General features: G+C 41.0%; 2 protein-coding genes across 6 annotated transcripts; both read right to left on the bottom strand.

The window, feature by feature from the left end:
• Positions 1-1,349: 1,349 nt before the first annotated feature.
• pfkfb4b (6-phosphofructo-2-kinase/fructose-2,6-biphosphatase 4b) lies at positions 1,350-11,613 on the bottom strand. 3 transcript variants are annotated; one of them, XM_088423834.1, is made up of 14 exons: positions 11,449-11,613; positions 6,054-6,170; positions 5,879-5,975; positions 4,954-5,020; positions 4,812-4,886; positions 4,688-4,744; positions 3,742-3,863; positions 3,428-3,635; positions 3,122-3,268; positions 2,950-3,054; positions 2,736-2,865; positions 2,277-2,339; positions 2,134-2,198; positions 1,350-1,741 (listed from the first exon to the last, which is right to left on the bottom strand). In XM_088423834.1, the coding sequence occupies exons 1-14, from the start codon at positions 11,489-11,491 to the stop codon at positions 1,682-1,684; spliced, it is 1,356 nt and encodes a 451-aa protein (XP_088279960.1). In that variant the 5' UTR covers positions 11,492-11,613; the 3' UTR covers positions 1,350-1,681. The 3 variants fall into 3 exon arrangements, with proteins under 3 accessions (XP_088279960.1, XP_088279958.1, XP_088279959.1); XM_088423832.1 differs by lacking the exon at positions 11,449-11,613 and adding an exon at positions 7,056-7,521; XM_088423833.1 differs by lacking the exons at positions 1,350-1,741; positions 11,449-11,613 and adding exons at positions 1,748-2,061; positions 7,056-7,523.
• Positions 11,614-13,215: 1,602 nt separating this feature from the next.
• LOC148418881 (MAP kinase-activated protein kinase 2-like) lies at positions 13,216-17,727 on the bottom strand. 3 transcript variants are annotated; one of them, XM_088424390.1, is made up of 10 exons: positions 17,209-17,727; positions 16,407-16,546; positions 15,697-15,761; positions 15,507-15,586; positions 15,304-15,430; positions 14,713-14,788; positions 14,515-14,639; positions 14,059-14,144; positions 13,909-13,989; positions 13,216-13,832 (listed from the first exon to the last, which is right to left on the bottom strand). In XM_088424390.1, exons 1-10 carry the CDS (start codon positions 17,437-17,439, stop codon positions 13,653-13,655), a joined length of 1,191 nt encoding a protein of 396 aa, XP_088280516.1. In that variant the 5' UTR covers positions 17,440-17,727; the 3' UTR covers positions 13,216-13,652. The 3 variants fall into 3 exon arrangements, with proteins under 3 accessions (XP_088280516.1, XP_088280517.1, XP_088280518.1); XM_088424391.1 differs by having other exon boundaries at positions 13,909-13,986; XM_088424392.1 differs by lacking the exon at positions 14,713-14,788 and having other exon boundaries at positions 14,515-14,604.
• Positions 17,728-17,903: the final 176 nt, after the last annotated feature.

Below are 17,903 nucleotides of genomic sequence, written 5' to 3'. Positions count from 1 at the left end.
AACGATAGGAAAATTATATTTTCTGTCATTCAAACCCGCTTGTACCGTGTAGAGTTTTTATATGCCTTTTTTCCAGATAAAATTCTACGAACAAAAATAAAACATTACAGTCGAGTTTCGTCGTAATTGGCCAAATTTGTACACGCAAACTTGTCGCCGAAGAATGACGTCGTCCTATGGCACGTGTTTATTGGCCAAAATTCGATGACGTTTTTATGTGCGACATATTGACAGGACTACAATTGACAGACGAATTTCGTTCAGACAGCAATTATCCAGACGAAAACGAGACATCGTTGATAGAAATACAGTTGGTTTTATACACGTAAACTATTTGCGTATGTGTGTTTTTTATAAATTGTGTTTTCTTTATTATGTCGCGTTTTCGATTACTTAATACCGTATTGGTTCTTGCTCAATGATTAGTTGAAATAAATAGGAAGTCAATGACTACCAAGCTGAGACATTTTAACATTGGTAAAGAAAAGGAACAGTGTTTTTACAGAAAAAGAGCAGCAAGGCAAAGTACACTTCACAGCAGATGTGCGCATGAACCAATAGAACGACATCGTACATCAAACTCAACAATTAAAAAAAAGATTTTAAGTGTGGACATTGGGGATGGACACTACTGCTACTGTGTTGAATTGAACATTTTTAAACAACAGAACTGAGTGTATTCGTTACCCCAAATTACTTTTCACAATCGAGAAATTTGCAAACAACCATCCTGAAAGAAAATATTGCAATTGTCTGCGTGTCCACCAGTCAGCCTTCGTAAAAACCACCAAACGTTACCCAATATATATATATATATATATATATATATATATATATATATATATATATATATATATATATATATATATATATATATATATATATATATATATATATATATATATTACCCAATATATATTTTTTTTCCAGATGCATCACTGATAGCCATGCCCACATCTGAAACATTATACAAAGACCTTGCATGTTCAAAAGGCTCTTGAAAAAGTCCGAGCAAAGCACCAGTTACATCATCATTACTTCATTTTAAACATGCGTAACAGAAAACACGGCTAGCCACCATAATACAGTGATTTAAGTGTTGTACTACCACCACTTAAAAAAACTCCCAAGTACAGTTGTATTAAACTTTTTAGTGCAATACATTTATTATACCTGATGCTCACCCAGTCTGTACATTTGTGTCCACTCCACTGGACATTGGGTGCCTGATTGATCATCTTATTGTTCTGACTATTCACGTGCATCTGTGCCATATTTTTCCATTTTGGGGGGCGGAACTTGGCATTTGTCATACTCCAAATAACCTGGCCACTATTTGCAGAAATATGGAAATGAACAACAAAAGGATGGGGTTTATTTTCTTGTGATGTTCAAACCACTAAAGCGCAAAGATTGTTTGGAGAGTTCTTGCTCTATCACACACCTTTATAAAAACAGCAACACTTCAAAGTGAGCTCTTTCGACAGTCTGTGAAGATGTGTGGTATTTGACAGCATTAAAAAAACAAAACACACACACACACAAGCTGTCCATTTGGAAAGTTGTTCAGATGGCGTCGGAGTACAAAAGAGGACGCTCGTGTCGAACGTCTTCATGTCCTGGATGACGAACGTTCTCGAGAGGCGGCCGAGAGGTCACACAGGAAGCGCGAGCGAGGGCGTCAGAAGTGCGCCGGCACGGTTCTCAGAGCGGCTTCTGTGCTACGCTGCACGCTCACATTCTGCAAGAGCCGCAGTTTTTGGACATTGACAGGGAAATAAAACATAAAAAGTGTGTATTTATTAGCTTGCATAATTCCATGACAATAAAAAATACAAATGAGAAATGCAAATGGACATTAATACTGAAGAAACATTTTCGGGCAAAATTCACATTGACGACAATAACACAATCAATAAAGTCATATGGATCACTTAAGAGGTTACATGTTGTGTATTGGCTTGGTGGAAGTACAAGTTGAAGTGCAAGACAGATGTTTATAAACTATCAAGGCATGACTGGAAAGGGAGGAAGAGCACGTGTGGACAGCGAGACATCCTCCTGGGTAAAAAAATGCTTGTGAGGGGAGGGGCCGAGTCATTCCCGAGCGGCTGTGGCCATCCGCTTACGTACCTCCGGTCGCTCTCGGTGTGTGTTCACGGCATCCACGCCTAAATAGATGGACTCCACCTTGCAACCTGGGGAAACAAACGTTCGTCGCCGTGACTCGTTTTCTATACGTCCGTTTGAAAATTTTGAGGAGGAGAGCCAATTACCGTAAGCCAATGGGGTCAGTTTCAACACTGTGTGCAAGGGGCACTTAAGATAAGGCAACTCCACTGTGGAACAACAAAACATCAACACAAAGTGCATTCCGTTAAGTAAAATCAGATAGTACACTTGCACATTGAGCTATGGTGTTCTTTTTGGAAAACAAGCATGACACGATTTTTTTTTTAAGAAGGAAGAAGACTAGCTTTATTACAGGGGTGCTCAATGACTGAAATGACTCTTTATTAACGTTTCAGGGTGCTAAAAAATGATTTCATTATACTGACACTGTATTATACGGCCTGTCATCGGCATAAAAAAAAAATATATATTATATATATATATATATATATATATATATCAGCCATCAAAAGTTTGATGGGCGCCTGATTGGTTACCCTGCCCTCTAAGCCAAGACACACCAATGTGGTGTACGTCTTCGGTCAAATGTGAGGGTGTCCTACCTGCGGTTTTGTCTAGGAAGTAAGCGAGAAGGCAGCGCATCACGGCCTGGTGGCAAATGACCAGAACATTTTCCTGCCTCTCCAGCTCCATGATGACGGGCTCCAGACGCTGCACCAGGTCTTCGTACGACTGAGAGGAAAAGCAGAGACAGCACAGCCTTCAGCACTGCTTTGTCATTTCAATTTTTTTCAAACGAGCAGGCACTCTTCTGACCTCTCCTTTGGGATAGCGGTAGCGATATTTGTCCTGGTCCCTCAGTGCGAACTCCAGAGGGTAATGCTCTTGGATCTCTTCGTACATCATTTCCTCACACACGCCCTGCGAGACGAGACGAGACGGAGAGTTAGCGTGCGTGCAAAACGTTTGGGCGAGCGCCTTCACTCACGGCGTCGATCTCGTTGAGAGATTTCCATTGTTCGTACGGGACTCCCAGACACTCGGCTGTCTGGATGGTTCTCTTCATTTGGCTGGTCCATACTTTCAGATCTTTGATGTTCTGCTCCTGGATGTACTTCCTCAGGCATTTAGCATACTAGCAAAAAATAAAAAATAAATACATATACATATATACACACACACACACATATACACACACACACATATATATATATATATATATATATATATATATATATATATATATATATATATATATATATATTTTTTTTTTTTATCTTTGAGGGTAGAGCACCTCTTTCCCCCGCGCCGACAAGGCCGAGTCGCCTCCGATGCGTCCCTTGATATTGAGGTCGCTCTCGCCATGCCGACTTAAGTAGATAGAGCGCGGCGTGATGTGGATGTTCATCAGGTAGTACACGATGCGGCTCTGGATGTGATCCTGCACGCGGTTTACCAGGTAACGGCGCCCTACATCCATGATCTTGATGTAGGGCATGTCCCTGAAAGACGACAGGATTATTCATTGGATGTGTTTTATATTGCTATTGAATTTTTTATTGTGTCTTTTTTTTCTTTAGATTTTGACTTTTGTTTTTCTGAATTCACCTGTCCAAAACCTCATCCAGAGGCTGATAGGACGACTCGTAACATTTGATCCTCTTCATAAAGTCTTCAATGGCCTCTTGAGTGTCACAGTGGATATAGTCCGGGTTGCCGAGCTTTACTTGCTAGCGCGACGGCAAACACACACACAGACAAGAGGGTTTTTTCAATCATAGTGAGGGACATCCCATTGACATAATGCATTTTATAGCACCTAAACCTAACCCTAACCTCAACCAAAATTCAATTCAAACCTCGACATTCGCGGTTAATATCCGCTATTAACCTTGAATGTATAGTGTACTCGAGTTTTTAAATGTGAAACGCATGTATACTTTACATGCTTAAGACAAATATTAGTGCAGTGCACATATTTACTTAAATCTTAAATTATTAAACCTTATAAGGTAACTATAGTGTTTTCCCTTCCCTTTCCATCTATTTGGCTGTACTTTCACAGAGAGCCACGGATATATTAGCGCAGCCAAAAGGCCAGGAACGGGAAGGGACAACAGTACAGTTACTGTACACTATAAGGTTTAATCATTTAAAATTCAGGGAAATATGTGTAATTCAGTAGTTCGACATCTGAGAAGTGACTGTGACAATAGTTAACTCATCTGTCTGCCATGCAGGGAACCTTCACAAGCGCGTCTCTCCGCAATACAGCAGTATTTTTTTAATAAAAAAAAAAAAAGTAAAATATTGTGTGATAGGGGGGGGCGCGAAGTAGTGAGGGATGACTGTACCCTAAAAGCAACTATGGACTCTCAAAAAGAGGTCTGAAGTTGTGGGCTCCACCAAAACTGTCCCCAAAGATGCAATATGTCCCCACAACGAAAGTAAAACCCCAGATTTGGTCCCCGCCATGCAGCAAGAACCACGCACAAATGCTTGACAATGTTGGGTTTGTTTGAATGCGAACGGCGCGGTCATCATGAAAACTCACCACAATGTTTTGCGCTATGACGTCTGGGTCTTCACACACAGACTCCACAAAAAACACCTGCGTGCAGGACAAAAATGTCAGGGCGCAGTTCTGGACTCTCTGGGTCTATTCACAGCCCACTTACCTTGAAAGCGTTTTGCTCTGCAAACTTGACAATGGCCCCTCGCCTTTCTCTCGTCGTATTGGTGGCGTCAAACACCTGAAATCCCAGCAGAAACGTAAACTAATGATCACGCATGAGGTTTTGAATAAACAAAAGGACTCACAGCCACTTGCCCTCCTTCAACGCTCAGGTACTGCCGAACGTCATTGAGAGCTGCCATTGCGCAATGACTGCAGGAACACATACATGTGCACACACTTCACAGATCTCATACTCATTTGTTATCTACGGTGGCTCTGAAGTGCAAATCACAAAATTAAATAGTCAAACAAACAAAAAGTTCATCGCAAGGAGAGAACTTCACACGTATTACAAAAGTCAACGGCAAATCAACAATCACAAAGAAAATGCAAAAGAAAATTACCAGCGGTATCTTTTGTAATGCGTGAGTTTCTTTTGTTTGATGACTTCGTTTGTTTGCTATTTTTTTGTGAATTACACTTTTGCTCAAGAATGCAATATACATTTTGCAAATACATTTCTTACATGCTGGAGACCAGAGTGTATGTGTTGAAATATCACTGTTTTTATTACCACAGTATTTGCAGTAGGTGACAACCACATTGTCTTTTTAACCCTTTCACTACCAAATTGTATTTTCTCGAAAAACTAACAAACAAACAAAAAAACTTATTGTATATATTACTTGTTTATATTTTTTTCTCGAAAGAAAAATAAAACTTACTTGTTTATCATTTTAGGATACTTGAAAAATGAGGTAAAAATTTCCCACTTCCATTGATTAGGTTACAGGCCTGGGATTTTTGTCCCATTAGTATTTCATAATAATAATAATAATAATAATAATAATAATATAATAATAATAAAAGAGTGCCAGAGAAGTCAAAATTATCATCAAATGGCTACAATACAAAGCAATCAGTGTAATCTATTGTCAAATTTATGGCATTTATGGGTTGTTTGGGGTCTAATGCGGAATCTGGTGACGTGTAAATCAGAAAACAATGAGACATTCAAATTCTAAGAGGGTGAGAGGGATATTTGATTTGACTCGTGAAGTAACTCACCGTCTGATTTTTAAGCCTTCTTCATTATCTGGTCTGAAGAACTCAAAGGATTTGTAGATCTTCACACACTCCCTACGGTACTGGCCCACATTGAACTCTGTTCCACACACAGAGAATAAGAATAAGTTCATGTTTGTGGTTGCTGCAGTTCGCTCTCCAAAGAAGCGGCGGCTACCTTTGGTGGGCACTCCGATCCAGTTTAAGTAGCGGGTTAGCTTCTTGGAGATGTAGGTCTTGCCTCGCGCCGGAAGGCCGACCGTTACGATGAGGGTGGGGCAGTTGGTCATGCATACTGTCGAAACACATACATTTTTCATTTCCCCACACGTCCAATGTGAAAGTGATACAGGATACTGTGAGGCTACTGACAAGGCAGAGGACGTGACAATGTGGCATGTTTGTCTCGTTCTGATACATGTGGAGAATCTCCAACCTCCTTTTTAAAAGTTACAAGCTAAACAACACATTGTTCTTCATTGGCAATTACCGTGAAAAACATTTCCCACTTGATGTTGCCTAAAATAACGAACGTGCTCAAGACTCAGGTACCAATCACAGCTCACCTTGCAAATGTCACATGACCAATAGTGTGCAGTGATTGGTTGTTATGTAAGCCTTAAGTACATATGACGTCAGTTTAAATTGACCACCAGTGGGAATTGTGTTTCAAAGATATTAACTGTATATGAGGAACAATTTAGCTGTCAAATAAATTCGACAAAATAAAAACTTTTTACCGTTTAAAATCAAACTATTAAAGTGACTGAACATCGCTAATCCTTAGCCTAGTTGAATCGTCATTGCTTCTTCCGAAGTTCTACGAGGAAAAGATACCAATGATGTGAGGGTGGACTCGTTCCAATAACTGATGCAGCAGCGCACTGTGAAAGCTGCAGCTGAAACAGCAGCACAACATGCTGGGCTTGACTCAGCAAAAACAAAAGGGGGACCTGCAACAGAGCCATCCAGAGGGGAGAGGACTTGGCAAGAACGCCTTTGAAAACAACCACCCGTGTTGTGGACACATTCAATTAAAGCCCCGTTACTTGAGGCCAAAGCCACGTGACCATCTAAGTCAAAATAAATAAATAAAAAAAGAGTCAAACGAAAATGCGATTCTAAAACGCACACTTTAGACTACTTGAAGAAAAAGTCATCTTTCCGACTTGCTTCTTACCACGTCTCTGTGCAATGTGGCCGCTTTTGCCCGGCAACCAGATCTTCCTGAGCGGGTTCTGAGTGAGCTCCCGCGAGCTTGCATCTACCAAGTATTCCTCGTTGTCTAACATCATTCACGACGATGATGCTGCAGCTGGAGCTGGTGATGAGTAGAAGTGACTAACTAGAAGCTCGGGATGAGGACTACGCGTACTGAGGCTGCTGGGGGAGGATGTCTCTTGTCATCTGAAGAACAGCAGGTTGTCGCTACCGTAATCACCGGAAAAGTGCGCGCAACGAAAATTGAGAGGCGCCTAAAAAACTTTCCCATCGTAAAAATATTAACTCATACAGCTGTGCGTGGTCTTATAATGTGTTATTTAATCGACGGCTGAATAATATGACAATAAACAAAGTTCCGGGTGAAAACCCGATGTTACCGTAAAGCCACAAGTTGTGAGCGAGAGACCTCACGAGAAAAACATACGATTCCATTGAAAAACAACTTTCGCGTGCGGAGCACGTGGACAGCGAGTGCAAGAGGCGATCTTGGCCAATCGGAGAAGAGGCCGGAAGCCCGGCAGCCAATGAGCGCGGCGGAGCGCAACAACAGACTCGTGCCTGACAGTTCGCCGCCCCCAGATTAAAAACAAAAAGAGCATCAATTTTGTTTACTCGTGATTTTTAAACATGAAGTCACACACTTCAAATAGTCACTTTTTAGTCATTTTCAAGAGAGAAGTCTTTTTATAGCGAATTTAAGCAGGGATTGTTTAAATGCTTTGTTATTGTTATGTACTTTCAGTGCGTCCACAGTGCAACTATGTGACATTTTCTCCCGCAATTACATGTAGTGACAAAATTCGCCACTAGGTGACGGTGTTTGACCACTTTTACATACAGTTCACCGCACTCATTTGTTAGGAGGACAAATGTGCATATATATTTAAACCCCAAATTTCATCACCATGGACTTTAAAGTTTCATTATAACCCCGTAGATAATGCATTATGTTAATGTTTACTTACAAACAAGAGGCTAAAATTAACTGTCTCATGAGAGTGATTTATGGTTTCACTCGTCAATGCTGCTTGTCAGACTGAAACTGGTGGTATGCGTACTGGGAAACAGTAACGCTTTGCTCTCAGTTATGACATCGTCAAACTGAAACCAGCCAGTGATCCATATCTACTCCGCTATAACATTTTTCTTCACTGTGAAGCTAAGGAGTGTTTATTTGTTTGGATACAAATTTTTATAAAAAACACTTGTTTTCCCACTTATTGTGAAGCATTTTCTCAGCTAAGTCCCATCTAAAGCAAATGATTTGTTTTTAATGGAAAACAGAGTGTGATACCATCCACATCTGATTTATTTAACTTTGAAACTCAATTTGTATTGTTATCTCTAAGGGTATTTTATTCATGAACTCCAGAAGATGGATCGTGATACATGTTCTGTTTTATTTCTGGCTCTTCAGCCTGAATAATTGGGTCACTAATGACAATGTGCATGGATGTTGCACTTATATAGCGCTTTCCTACCTACCTCAAGTACTCAAAGCGCTGACACGGTCTTGCCCAAGGACACAACGACACAACTCGAACAGAGCGGCATTTGACCCTTCGGTTACTGGATGACCCGTTCTACTGATAATATATAATAAGCTTTATGTTTTTTAAAAGTAACTCCATATTTAAGAATTGGTTGGTTAATGCCCCAATAAATTTGTTTTTAATTTGAAAAGAAACAATATATGTTCCTGTCACTGCACTAAAAAGCATTTAATTTGCTGATACTTGCAAAACCCTGCTAAAATCTATACCTATACAATTTATAACCTAAAGTACTTTCACATACAGCCATATAGGAATCATTGATGTATTGATGCATGCTTTCACCACCTCAGTGTGCTTGGTTATAAACACAACCAAAATGTGCATTTGGAGTGGTTTTCAGTGGCTGCAAAAGCTTCATTGTTACTGCTTTATCTCTGCAATGTATGTCATAAAGTATGTGAGAAGTGACTATTCAGTTTAAATGATGTAAACTGGGCGTGATACTGATTTTTAATAGTCCATTCTGAGATGGGGACTCAACCCCTGCGGCACACACAATCATTGTTGTCCTTTCCTTTTACAAGATGGCGATGCAGGAAGCGTGACGACTCCAGTGGCAGAAATATCATCACATTATTACGTAGCAGCAATGCAAACCGGATGGGTGAAGAGGGTGGGAAAAATATCCAGATCAGCTTCTCGAGAATGATTAAAAGAAAACAAGGACTCGGTTTATGTTTCATAATTAGAAAAACAGGAGTCACGGTGAGAAGTCATCAAAATGGCATTAAATGCTGCCACATGTGCCCAATATTATAAAAGCTGCAATAATAACAACACCGTCGACGCATGCGCAAACACAGCGCCTCCCCAAGCCTATAATGAGATTCAGAACGAGAGGTTGAACTTTCCCCCAGATCCTGCTCAGACTCCGCCAGGGAGGAAAGGGAGGGAGGAAGGCAGCGAGAGAGATGATCTATTGGCATTATTCGGCGAAACACGCACAAAACAAAGGCATATTTGAGTATAAAGATGCGGGAACGAGCAATATGATAGTTGCTCGGCGCACACACTGTAGGAATATCGTGTTACGGCATTAGGCCCTCCCTGTGCAGCACATATGACAAAACTGGCTGGATGCCTTTACCGCCACCTGCTGCCGTATTTTAGCATGACCAGGAGTGGATTAAGATGAACACATCACAGTGGCATGGTGCCACCTTGCCAGTACATCTGTCCAACACATACTTGAAATCAACGTCTTCATGAGGATTGAGCACAAGGAGCCGATCCAGGCCTCCTGCATGCTGACATGACCGCAGAGTGCATCGACTTTCCAACACTCCCTCTAGGCAATATGAATTACATAATACAGTAACAGCCTGTTTGTATTATAACCGACTCGTTGGATTATATAGGGCTGCTAGACACATTGTTCACACTCACTGCTTAATTTCAACACACGGTTTCAACAGTGAGAAGATGAGGAACGCAGCATATTTGAGGAGATAAACTAGGTCATGTAGTTCAAAGCGACACCACCATAAATCCACTTGTAAATTACCTCATCTGAAGCCATGTGCTCATCAGATGACCATAAACATAAAATAAAAGGCTTGTGGCAGGAAGGAACCAGACAACGATAAGGAATCTTCTTACATGCAAATTCCACATAGGAAGGCTGGCACCCCGATTCCATTGCTTGACACCCTAAACTGGGAATCCTGGCTTAAAACCCAACCCCAAATTTGCCTGGAACCGCAACTGCAAATTGAAAAGCTAAACCAAATTCCTGAACCTAAACCTACATTTAGTATTTAAAAATACACAATAACACATTATTTAAAACACACACACACATATGAAGAGAGGATTTTGAGAAATTAAATTATATATATATATATATATATATATATATATATATATATATATATATATATATATATATATATATATAATATTGGGGGGGGGTGGCAATTAAACCCCTTAAAATTTGTTATTTGTCTGCACATGCGCCTTACGGGCAAACTGGCCACTTTCTTAAAACCAGCAAATAATTTCACTTATGGTAGATATAGCGTTCAATGTAAAGTTACATGCTCTGCTGTCAAATAAATCACAACATCACGACATAGAAATGATTTAAAAAAAAGTAGAAAAGCGATATTTTAACCTATTTTTCCCCCATTCTGTACTAACCAACGCCTGTAACACACCTTCTTAGCCTTCACGCACTTCCAGCCAGGAATTGTCAGATGCTCGAGGTGAAGCAGGCACAAGTTGTGCTTTTGCAACTCTCACCTTTTCCGCAGAATCTATATGTCCGAATGAGGGAGGGGGGGGGGGGGGGGGGGGTGATATTTGTTATTTGACACAGCCTAAAAACTTTTACAGCCTTGGAACATTTTCGTAACAAAATAAAATGGGCTCTCATCCATATTCCATCAATGTATTTCGGAGCATTGTACTACGGAACGCGTAAAAATTACAACAAAAAAATCACATCGAGTGACATTTAAAAGCTTTGAGGCAGCTTCTCCCCAACTCCAGCTTCCTTCCTCGCAAGCGAGCTCGGGTTAAAAAAAAACATGCAATTAGCGACATTTGACAACAAAGTGCGCAATAAGCAAATGACATCACATGGGGCTTCGTTTTTGTTCTATTTTCATTCGGTGGAAGTGGGTGTTTTCCGCAGCTGTCCTTTCGTCGGCATCCGGAAGCGAGCCTACGTGACACACTTGTTTATTTCAGCCTGCAGCTAGCCAAAGCTGCACAGCTGCCGATCCAAAAACCACACTTTCAATAAAATAACTCCTGCCTAGGACACAGAAGAAAAAAAAAGCTCCAACTTACCCGCCCTGTCTCGCGTGTTGCTCGGGTGGCAGGAGCCTCTCATAGTCCGCGTTGAGCGCTTTGTTGCACGCGTGGAGATGGACAAGTCAAGAGGAGAGGACGTCCACTCCGAAAGCTCGAGTTGCAGCCTGCCTCGGCCAGCAATGAATGAAGAGTGGCGCGCGCGCGCTCGTCCTCCACGGCACGCCCACCCACGTAAAGCAGTGCGCGCGCACGTCCGCTTGTTTTTGTTTTGAAGCTAGCCACATGTGCTCTTGTTGTCTCCCTTGAAGTTATGTGTGGCCCTGTCATCCTTACTGACATACATTACCTAACTTTGATGACATATTGGATTTGAAAAGAAAACAGATAGACTAGTACAAATAACAATAATAATAATACCACCAGTTACTTAAAGGGAAAGTCAAGTCCAAAATGTTCTCAATAATATTTAATATGTTCCCTTGCCATTTTACACTTTGTGGCTTCAGTGCTTCACGTTTTTTTTAAATCCATCACTTTACTGCAGTCACCACCTGATGTACTGTAATAACTAATGCATATAATAAAGGCGTAAATTCTTATGTGTTATTTTTAGGATAATAAAAAAAAAATTATTTCAAACCGCACCCCTTTAATGCCACCATTAACACGTACATTGGCTTTAAGCGACTTTCCACTCCAGATCATTGCTCTTCTTTTCGACAAACACCTTCTTGACAGCACTGTTGCCACAGAGGATCATGCAGGTGTTTGACCGGCCTATCTGCATTCCAAGCTTGTTTTTTTTTTTTTTTTTCATGTAATTGATACATTGGATCATCTACAATGTTGAACCAGGAAGACAATGCATTGCCTGTTCTGAAAAACAAACGTTGAAAATCAGCACACGGTAAATGCTATGAATAGCAGTGAAAGTTTCGACTCCTGTGATTTCTCTCTCTATTTCCCTGCAATGTTTTTTTTTATATATAAAGTGCAGGTAAGGCTACTTTGAAGAAGTAATAGCGTGAGGGGATCACATACTTCTTGTCAAGGAATATGACCATCTTTGCTGCTCACTGTATTTATTGGACACATGCTTTTGGCCAAATAAAACGCGATAGCATCCGTTAAGTCAGAAGTTGACTGATACGTCATTGCGGTTATGGTTGTCTTTGAGTGGACCAGCGTGAGCTTTAGCCATGCATTCACCATATTTTAGTTAGTTTTGTTGCTGTGTAAAAAAAAAAAAAAAAGAGAGAATAATCCCCATAAATAGCTTTGCACCCATTGCATTTCACATGACTTTGTCAGTAAGATGCCATGAGGATTTGAACTTGAGCTTCTTTTGCAAACAAACAAGCTAAAATTCCTCTGCCTCAGGCAGGCCTCACTGCAGCCAGAACAGTTAAACCCTAAGTCAGCTCACAAATAACCAAACATGCCGTGGATACAATAACAGCGAGGGATGCAAAAGTCCCTTTAGTTTGACGCCTTGCGAAAAAGATTGGAAGATAAATCTGAACCGGTCCTACAGTAACGTGTTCAGAAAATTGCATGCATTAATGCATGAATGGAAAAGTACAGACACACCTTCTATCATAAGAGACAATTGTTTTAAAAGGTTGAACTGCTAAATTACAGTAAGAGTACAACATTGAATGCAAATTTGCAAATAAGAGACAAGAAAAACTTCTGAAGTTCATTTGTGATGCGGCCAATCTCCTCCAGGCTGGATTATTTCAGAACCCATCCATCCATCCGTTTGTCCGTCCGTTCGTCCGTCCCCCAAAATGACATAATTGATTCTGAGGTTGTTGTTTTTTTTTTAATTAAATTTGTACTTACATAGACTTGGTAACTCCAATGTTTATGTGATGCATTTTCACATCAAATCAGTCTTAAGTCTTTAACAATGAAAATGGAAATATTCATATATTCTAATTCTAGTACTTAATTCCCTTTGACATGACATATAGTACATAGAGTTAGTGGAAAAACTGATGAACTGAGAGCAGTTCTCAACAGACAAAATTGGGCAAAAATAATTATAACAATTATTTATATTTGATAAGAGGACAATTCATATCATGAGGCAACACCCACCAAAGTTTGCTTGTTTTACTGTTGCTACCTGTGTTTATTTTTTAACTATTCCAATTGAAAATTTGATTACAATGATGAAAATAGACAATTTGATATGGCAAAGTGGTATGGAATATCCCCGATAAATATACCGGTAATCATTTCTCCTGGTTAGAAAAAGAAACATGTGTGTTACAATTAAATTGAGTTTCATCATCTGCAGGCAGGGGCCTCTTGCGTCTTTTATTGAGGAGAGGGTTGTTGGACGTGTCCAGGTCTTTAATCCTCACCTGTTCATAATCAACACGCATGGTGGCCAAGGCACTGGTCATTTCCTCCTGAGGGACGCCAAAACAAGCACAACGGAACATTTGTCCCTCCTCGCGGGCACAGTTTGTCAAACGTCACTCTCACCTTGACGTCGTCCCACAGCTCCTTGTCCTCCGTCAAAACTCGAGATGTGTGGAGAGGAGTGAGAGGGACCGCCATGGACTGCTATGTTATTGATACACGCATGTCTGAGTGTCGCATGAAAACATGCACTGATCCAAAGTTGCAACTTACGCTGATCCATGGGTGGCCCATGAACTGATCGATGGTCATCCTTTCATTGGGCTCGGTCTTCAGGAGCTGGATGATGAGCTGCTTGGCTACAGAGGACAACATCAAAGTGATAGTGAAATGGACCCATTTTTTTCTTGCGCATTATTCTGCAAGTATTTTATTCAATGGATTGGCACACTCCTGGTGGTGTGATAACGAAATGGTTGAGCCATTTAGAACTTTGACAGTCTTACTTCATCTCCTTTCCCTTTGATGTTGAAATCAAACAACCATAAGTGATGTAACGGTTAGCTTTGTTGTCCACTTTAAAGTCCTCAATGGCACTAATGTGCATGTTTTTGCAATAGGGCAGGAAACTAGAGGAGAAAATCCACACAAGCAACTCTGCGCAGAAAGGTCGGCGCTGAGATCCAAACCCGCTGCTAATTTTGGCATTTTTAAAATCTAAACTCTGACCTTCCTCAGAAACGTCCGCCCACTCAGGGTTGGGGAATTTGTATTGTCCCAGTCTGATGCGCTGTTTCATCCCAGGAGAGATGGCCTGGCCTGTGTTGGAGTAGAACGGAGGGAATCCACACAGCCTGAGAAGACGTATTAGCCTAAGCGATCTCGTCTTGACAAATACATTGGACACACACCGGATGCAACACTCACAGAATGTACATGATGACACCCAGAGACCACATGTCACATGACTTGTCGTATTTCTCAGGGCCGAGCACTTCGGGGGCTGGCGGGCCGGATGAAGCGCATGGCACAAATGAGAAAATGTCCATCTGAGTGAATTACGCAATGCTGTAAACTATCTAAAAAGGAAAGAAACTGGATTCTAGTAGAACTGCACTGCACAGGATGGGCTAACAACACAGAAGGCATTACAACACCAATGCGCCGCCTAGTGGCCGATCCACACATGGATGACAAATAAAAGTGAAACCAACGAAATTCATGTTTGCGTATTCATGCGTTTACTGGTGGGAGGGTGTAAAGTCAGTAAACTATTCTTCATAAAAAGAAGCTACAAACTACAAACTACAAGCTACGAACAAAAAAGAAAATGTCAAGAAAATAATTTAGTGGGCCTCCATGGACTACAGTTTGGTATCCATTGAAAAGAAAACAACAACAAAAAACAAGATGGTGATTATTAATTATTAATCCCATAGACAAAGATTTACAGGACGCACATAACACAGTAAATTAATGCGGCCAAAACTGCACTGGATTTCAACATGGTGAACTCACCGACATAATACGGAGTATAACAGGGAGTCTGGAGAGAATTGTGGACAGTGGTTTCTTTTGCAAAACCAAAGTCGGTCAATTTGAGTGACGCATTCGTCTCCTTGGTGCTGTAGAGCAGGTTTTCAGGCTAGGGCCAGAGGGACAAAAATATGAGCTCAATTAAACATAGTTGTGTTTTGAATTATCTGCTTATTTTGTTTTACCTTTACGTCCCTGTGAGCAATGTCCATGTGGTGGATATACTGGATGGCTGAGCCGATGTCACACATGATCTGGGATGCCTCTTAATTGTCCGCCCAGAATGCAGATACAAGGTGGAACATCAGCTTTGCATATGCGTGAATGTTCTCCTGCAAGCGACACGTGCGGAGAGTTTTATGTAGCATGACCCACCTCGCTCAGTGAAGGCCTGGTCCCCTCTGGCCTGAATGCGACTGAACAACTCGCCTCCCTCCATGCTGAAATACAAAAAGATGAGCAGTGACACAACAGAAGCACCCTCTCCATTCTCCAGAAAAATACCATTTAAGAACACATGTTGGTATTTTTTTTATATTGTTACAAAACCACTTAACAAGATGTATGAACAAATAAGCAAAAGGTAAAAGATTCAATGAAAATTCCAAAATGTCCTCTAATTCAAACGATCACGTAGTTTGATCGTATGCCCAAAAAAAAACATAAAATACGACCACTCGGAGCACATTAGGTCACAGTGACCTCTAAAGGAGACAGATGAAACAGCAAATATTTTTTGCCACTACTTGTACAGTATATAGACACATGGTGGATTATGTGACTAGATATTGGCATGGATCACTAAATGAAGGTAAATACCGAACGAAGATGGGTTGAAATAGTATACGGTTATCATTGGTTGATGTTAGGTTTATGATTTAAGGAATGACAGTCTCTAATGGTTGCAACTTAAAATTAGAGTGAGAGCAGTCACTTACAACTGAAACGTAAAGATTGGTGGTAATTTTGCATAAGCAAAACGACCTATTTGGTCATGGGAATCGGAGAGCAGTCTTATTAAAATAGTCAACACGTAGATAAATAATTCAAATGGAGAGTTAGTTTGCCACAAGGCAGATTCTCACCACTCCATGACGATGAGGAGACACTTCTTCCCTTTGTGCATGTTCTCATACAGGCTGAGGATGCGGACCACGTGAGGAGCACCAGAAACCCTTGCGTGCAGCTCCACCTCACGGCGGGCTTTCGGCGTGTCGTACAAAATCTGTTCCGCACACACATGATCAGAAGAAAAGCATTAAACAGGAACTCAAGTTAAAAATGTAATTTACAATAATGATCTTCTTGTTTTTGTGCAGTAGTTTTCAATAGTTTGTCCAGTAGATGGCCCTGTTTCGTTTTATCTCTGTGCTCTGCATCAGAGGAAGAGAAGAATAACTTATTTCCTATCTTGTTATCTTTGATGGCGCATGCTGGTGGATAAAACCCTGCCGAATAAGAAATGTAATTCATATTATTTGGGGAATATCAATGAAGCTGTAAAATCCACCCATTTTTATGACTATGTTGCAATACATGTCAACTGAAAATGACATCACAGTACCTCTGGGTTCAATATACAAATTTCAAATGGTCATTATAGCTAGTATAGTTGTAATATCATAAATCACCACTAGGTGGCAGACATGTCATAGCTGCACTCGTTCTGAGAACGTAATTTGCTCATGTGGAATGCTACTGTAAGCAGGACAAACATTGTACATCAATAACAACATTTTGGGTGAGTTTATTTGCACAAAACGAGTTCTTGCACTTAATGTTTTCCTGTTCAGCGGCTTTGAATGCTAATATTCTTAATTCACATGCCTCCACCAGTAAGAGAACGAGTGCACATGACGTGACGTAACGCCGAAGCCGTGCACGCACCTTGAGGGCGCATTTATGTCCGGTCTTCTTGCAGAAGCATTCTAGCACTTTGCCGTTGATTCCCAGGCCGAGGACGTTCGAGGTGATCTTGTAGTCGTCAGTCACCGCGTTCTTCCTCAACTTCACTGTAGTCACGTGAGCGGGAGGCTGCGGGTCAGAGAGGGCGACGAGGCTGCTGCTGCTGCCGCCACATCCGGAGAGGATGGTGCTCGTCACAGGCTGCGTAGTCATCCTCAGCGCTTGATATTATTTTGTGTGGTTGCTCCGGTGCACAACGTGTCATTCTAGTTCACCCTCCACACGCCCTCGGCTACTTTAAACACTAAATGCAACATACGTTAAATGTGCAAAAAAAATCCTCTTCGGGTTACTTCAGCAGAAAAGGTCGAAAACAAGGTTTAAAACTGTACCTTCGTGGAAATTGACACCCATAACAAATAATTAAACGGTTGAAAAATGGTGCACGATGTTCCTAACGACAGGATGTGCCTCTCCCCGCAGAACTTCCAACATCTCCAATTCAATGACGTCACCTGATTCCAATGCAGCCAGCTTCTTAAAGGACCAACAACGCACAGTGGAAGTAGAACTTAATTCAAGTGTTAAGACACGCACACTAACAAACATAAATGTAGAAATATACATACACTTGTGAATGAAGTGTTCTATCAGTCAAAATGATTAATCTCTCACGC

This window comes from Hippichthys cyanospilos, chromosome 9, assembly GCF_059441005.1.
Source record: "Hippichthys cyanospilos isolate Australia breed blue-spotted pipefish chromosome 9, RoL_Hcya_1.0, whole genome shotgun sequence".
In the NCBI taxonomy this organism is placed as follows: domain Eukaryota; kingdom Metazoa; phylum Chordata; class Actinopteri; order Syngnathiformes; family Syngnathidae; genus Hippichthys; species Hippichthys cyanospilos.
Note: the sequence above shows the minus strand (reverse complement) of the source record. Positions and strands in the feature narration are given on the sequence as shown.

Excerpts from the sequence above, each read along its gene's own strand:
- pfkfb4b (XM_088423832.1), bottom strand. The coding sequence starts at position 7,170 with ATGATGTTAGACAACGAGGAATACTTGGTAGATGCAAGCTCGCGGGAG. Across the intron at positions 5,976-6,053 it reads GATCGGAGTGCCCACCAAAG|AGTTCAATGTGGGCCAGTAC; the intron begins GTAGCCGCCGCT and ends TGTGTGGAACAG. Across the intron at positions 4,887-4,953 it reads TTGAAGGAGGGCAAGTGGCT|GTGTTTGACGCCACCAATAC; the intron begins GTGAGTCCTTTT and ends CTGGGATTTCAG.
- LOC148418881 (XM_088424390.1), bottom strand. The coding sequence starts at position 17,439 with ATGACTACGCAGCCTGTGACGAGCACCATCCTCTCCGGATGTGGCGGC. Across the intron at positions 14,145-14,514 it reads GGCGGACGTTTCTGAGGAAG|CCAAGCAGCTCATCATCCAG; the intron begins GTCAGAGTTTAG and ends TGTCCTCTGTAG. Across the intron at positions 13,990-14,058 it reads TGGGCCACCCATGGATCAGC|CAGTCCATGGCGGTCCCTCT; the intron begins GTAAGTTGCAAC and ends TCAATAACATAG.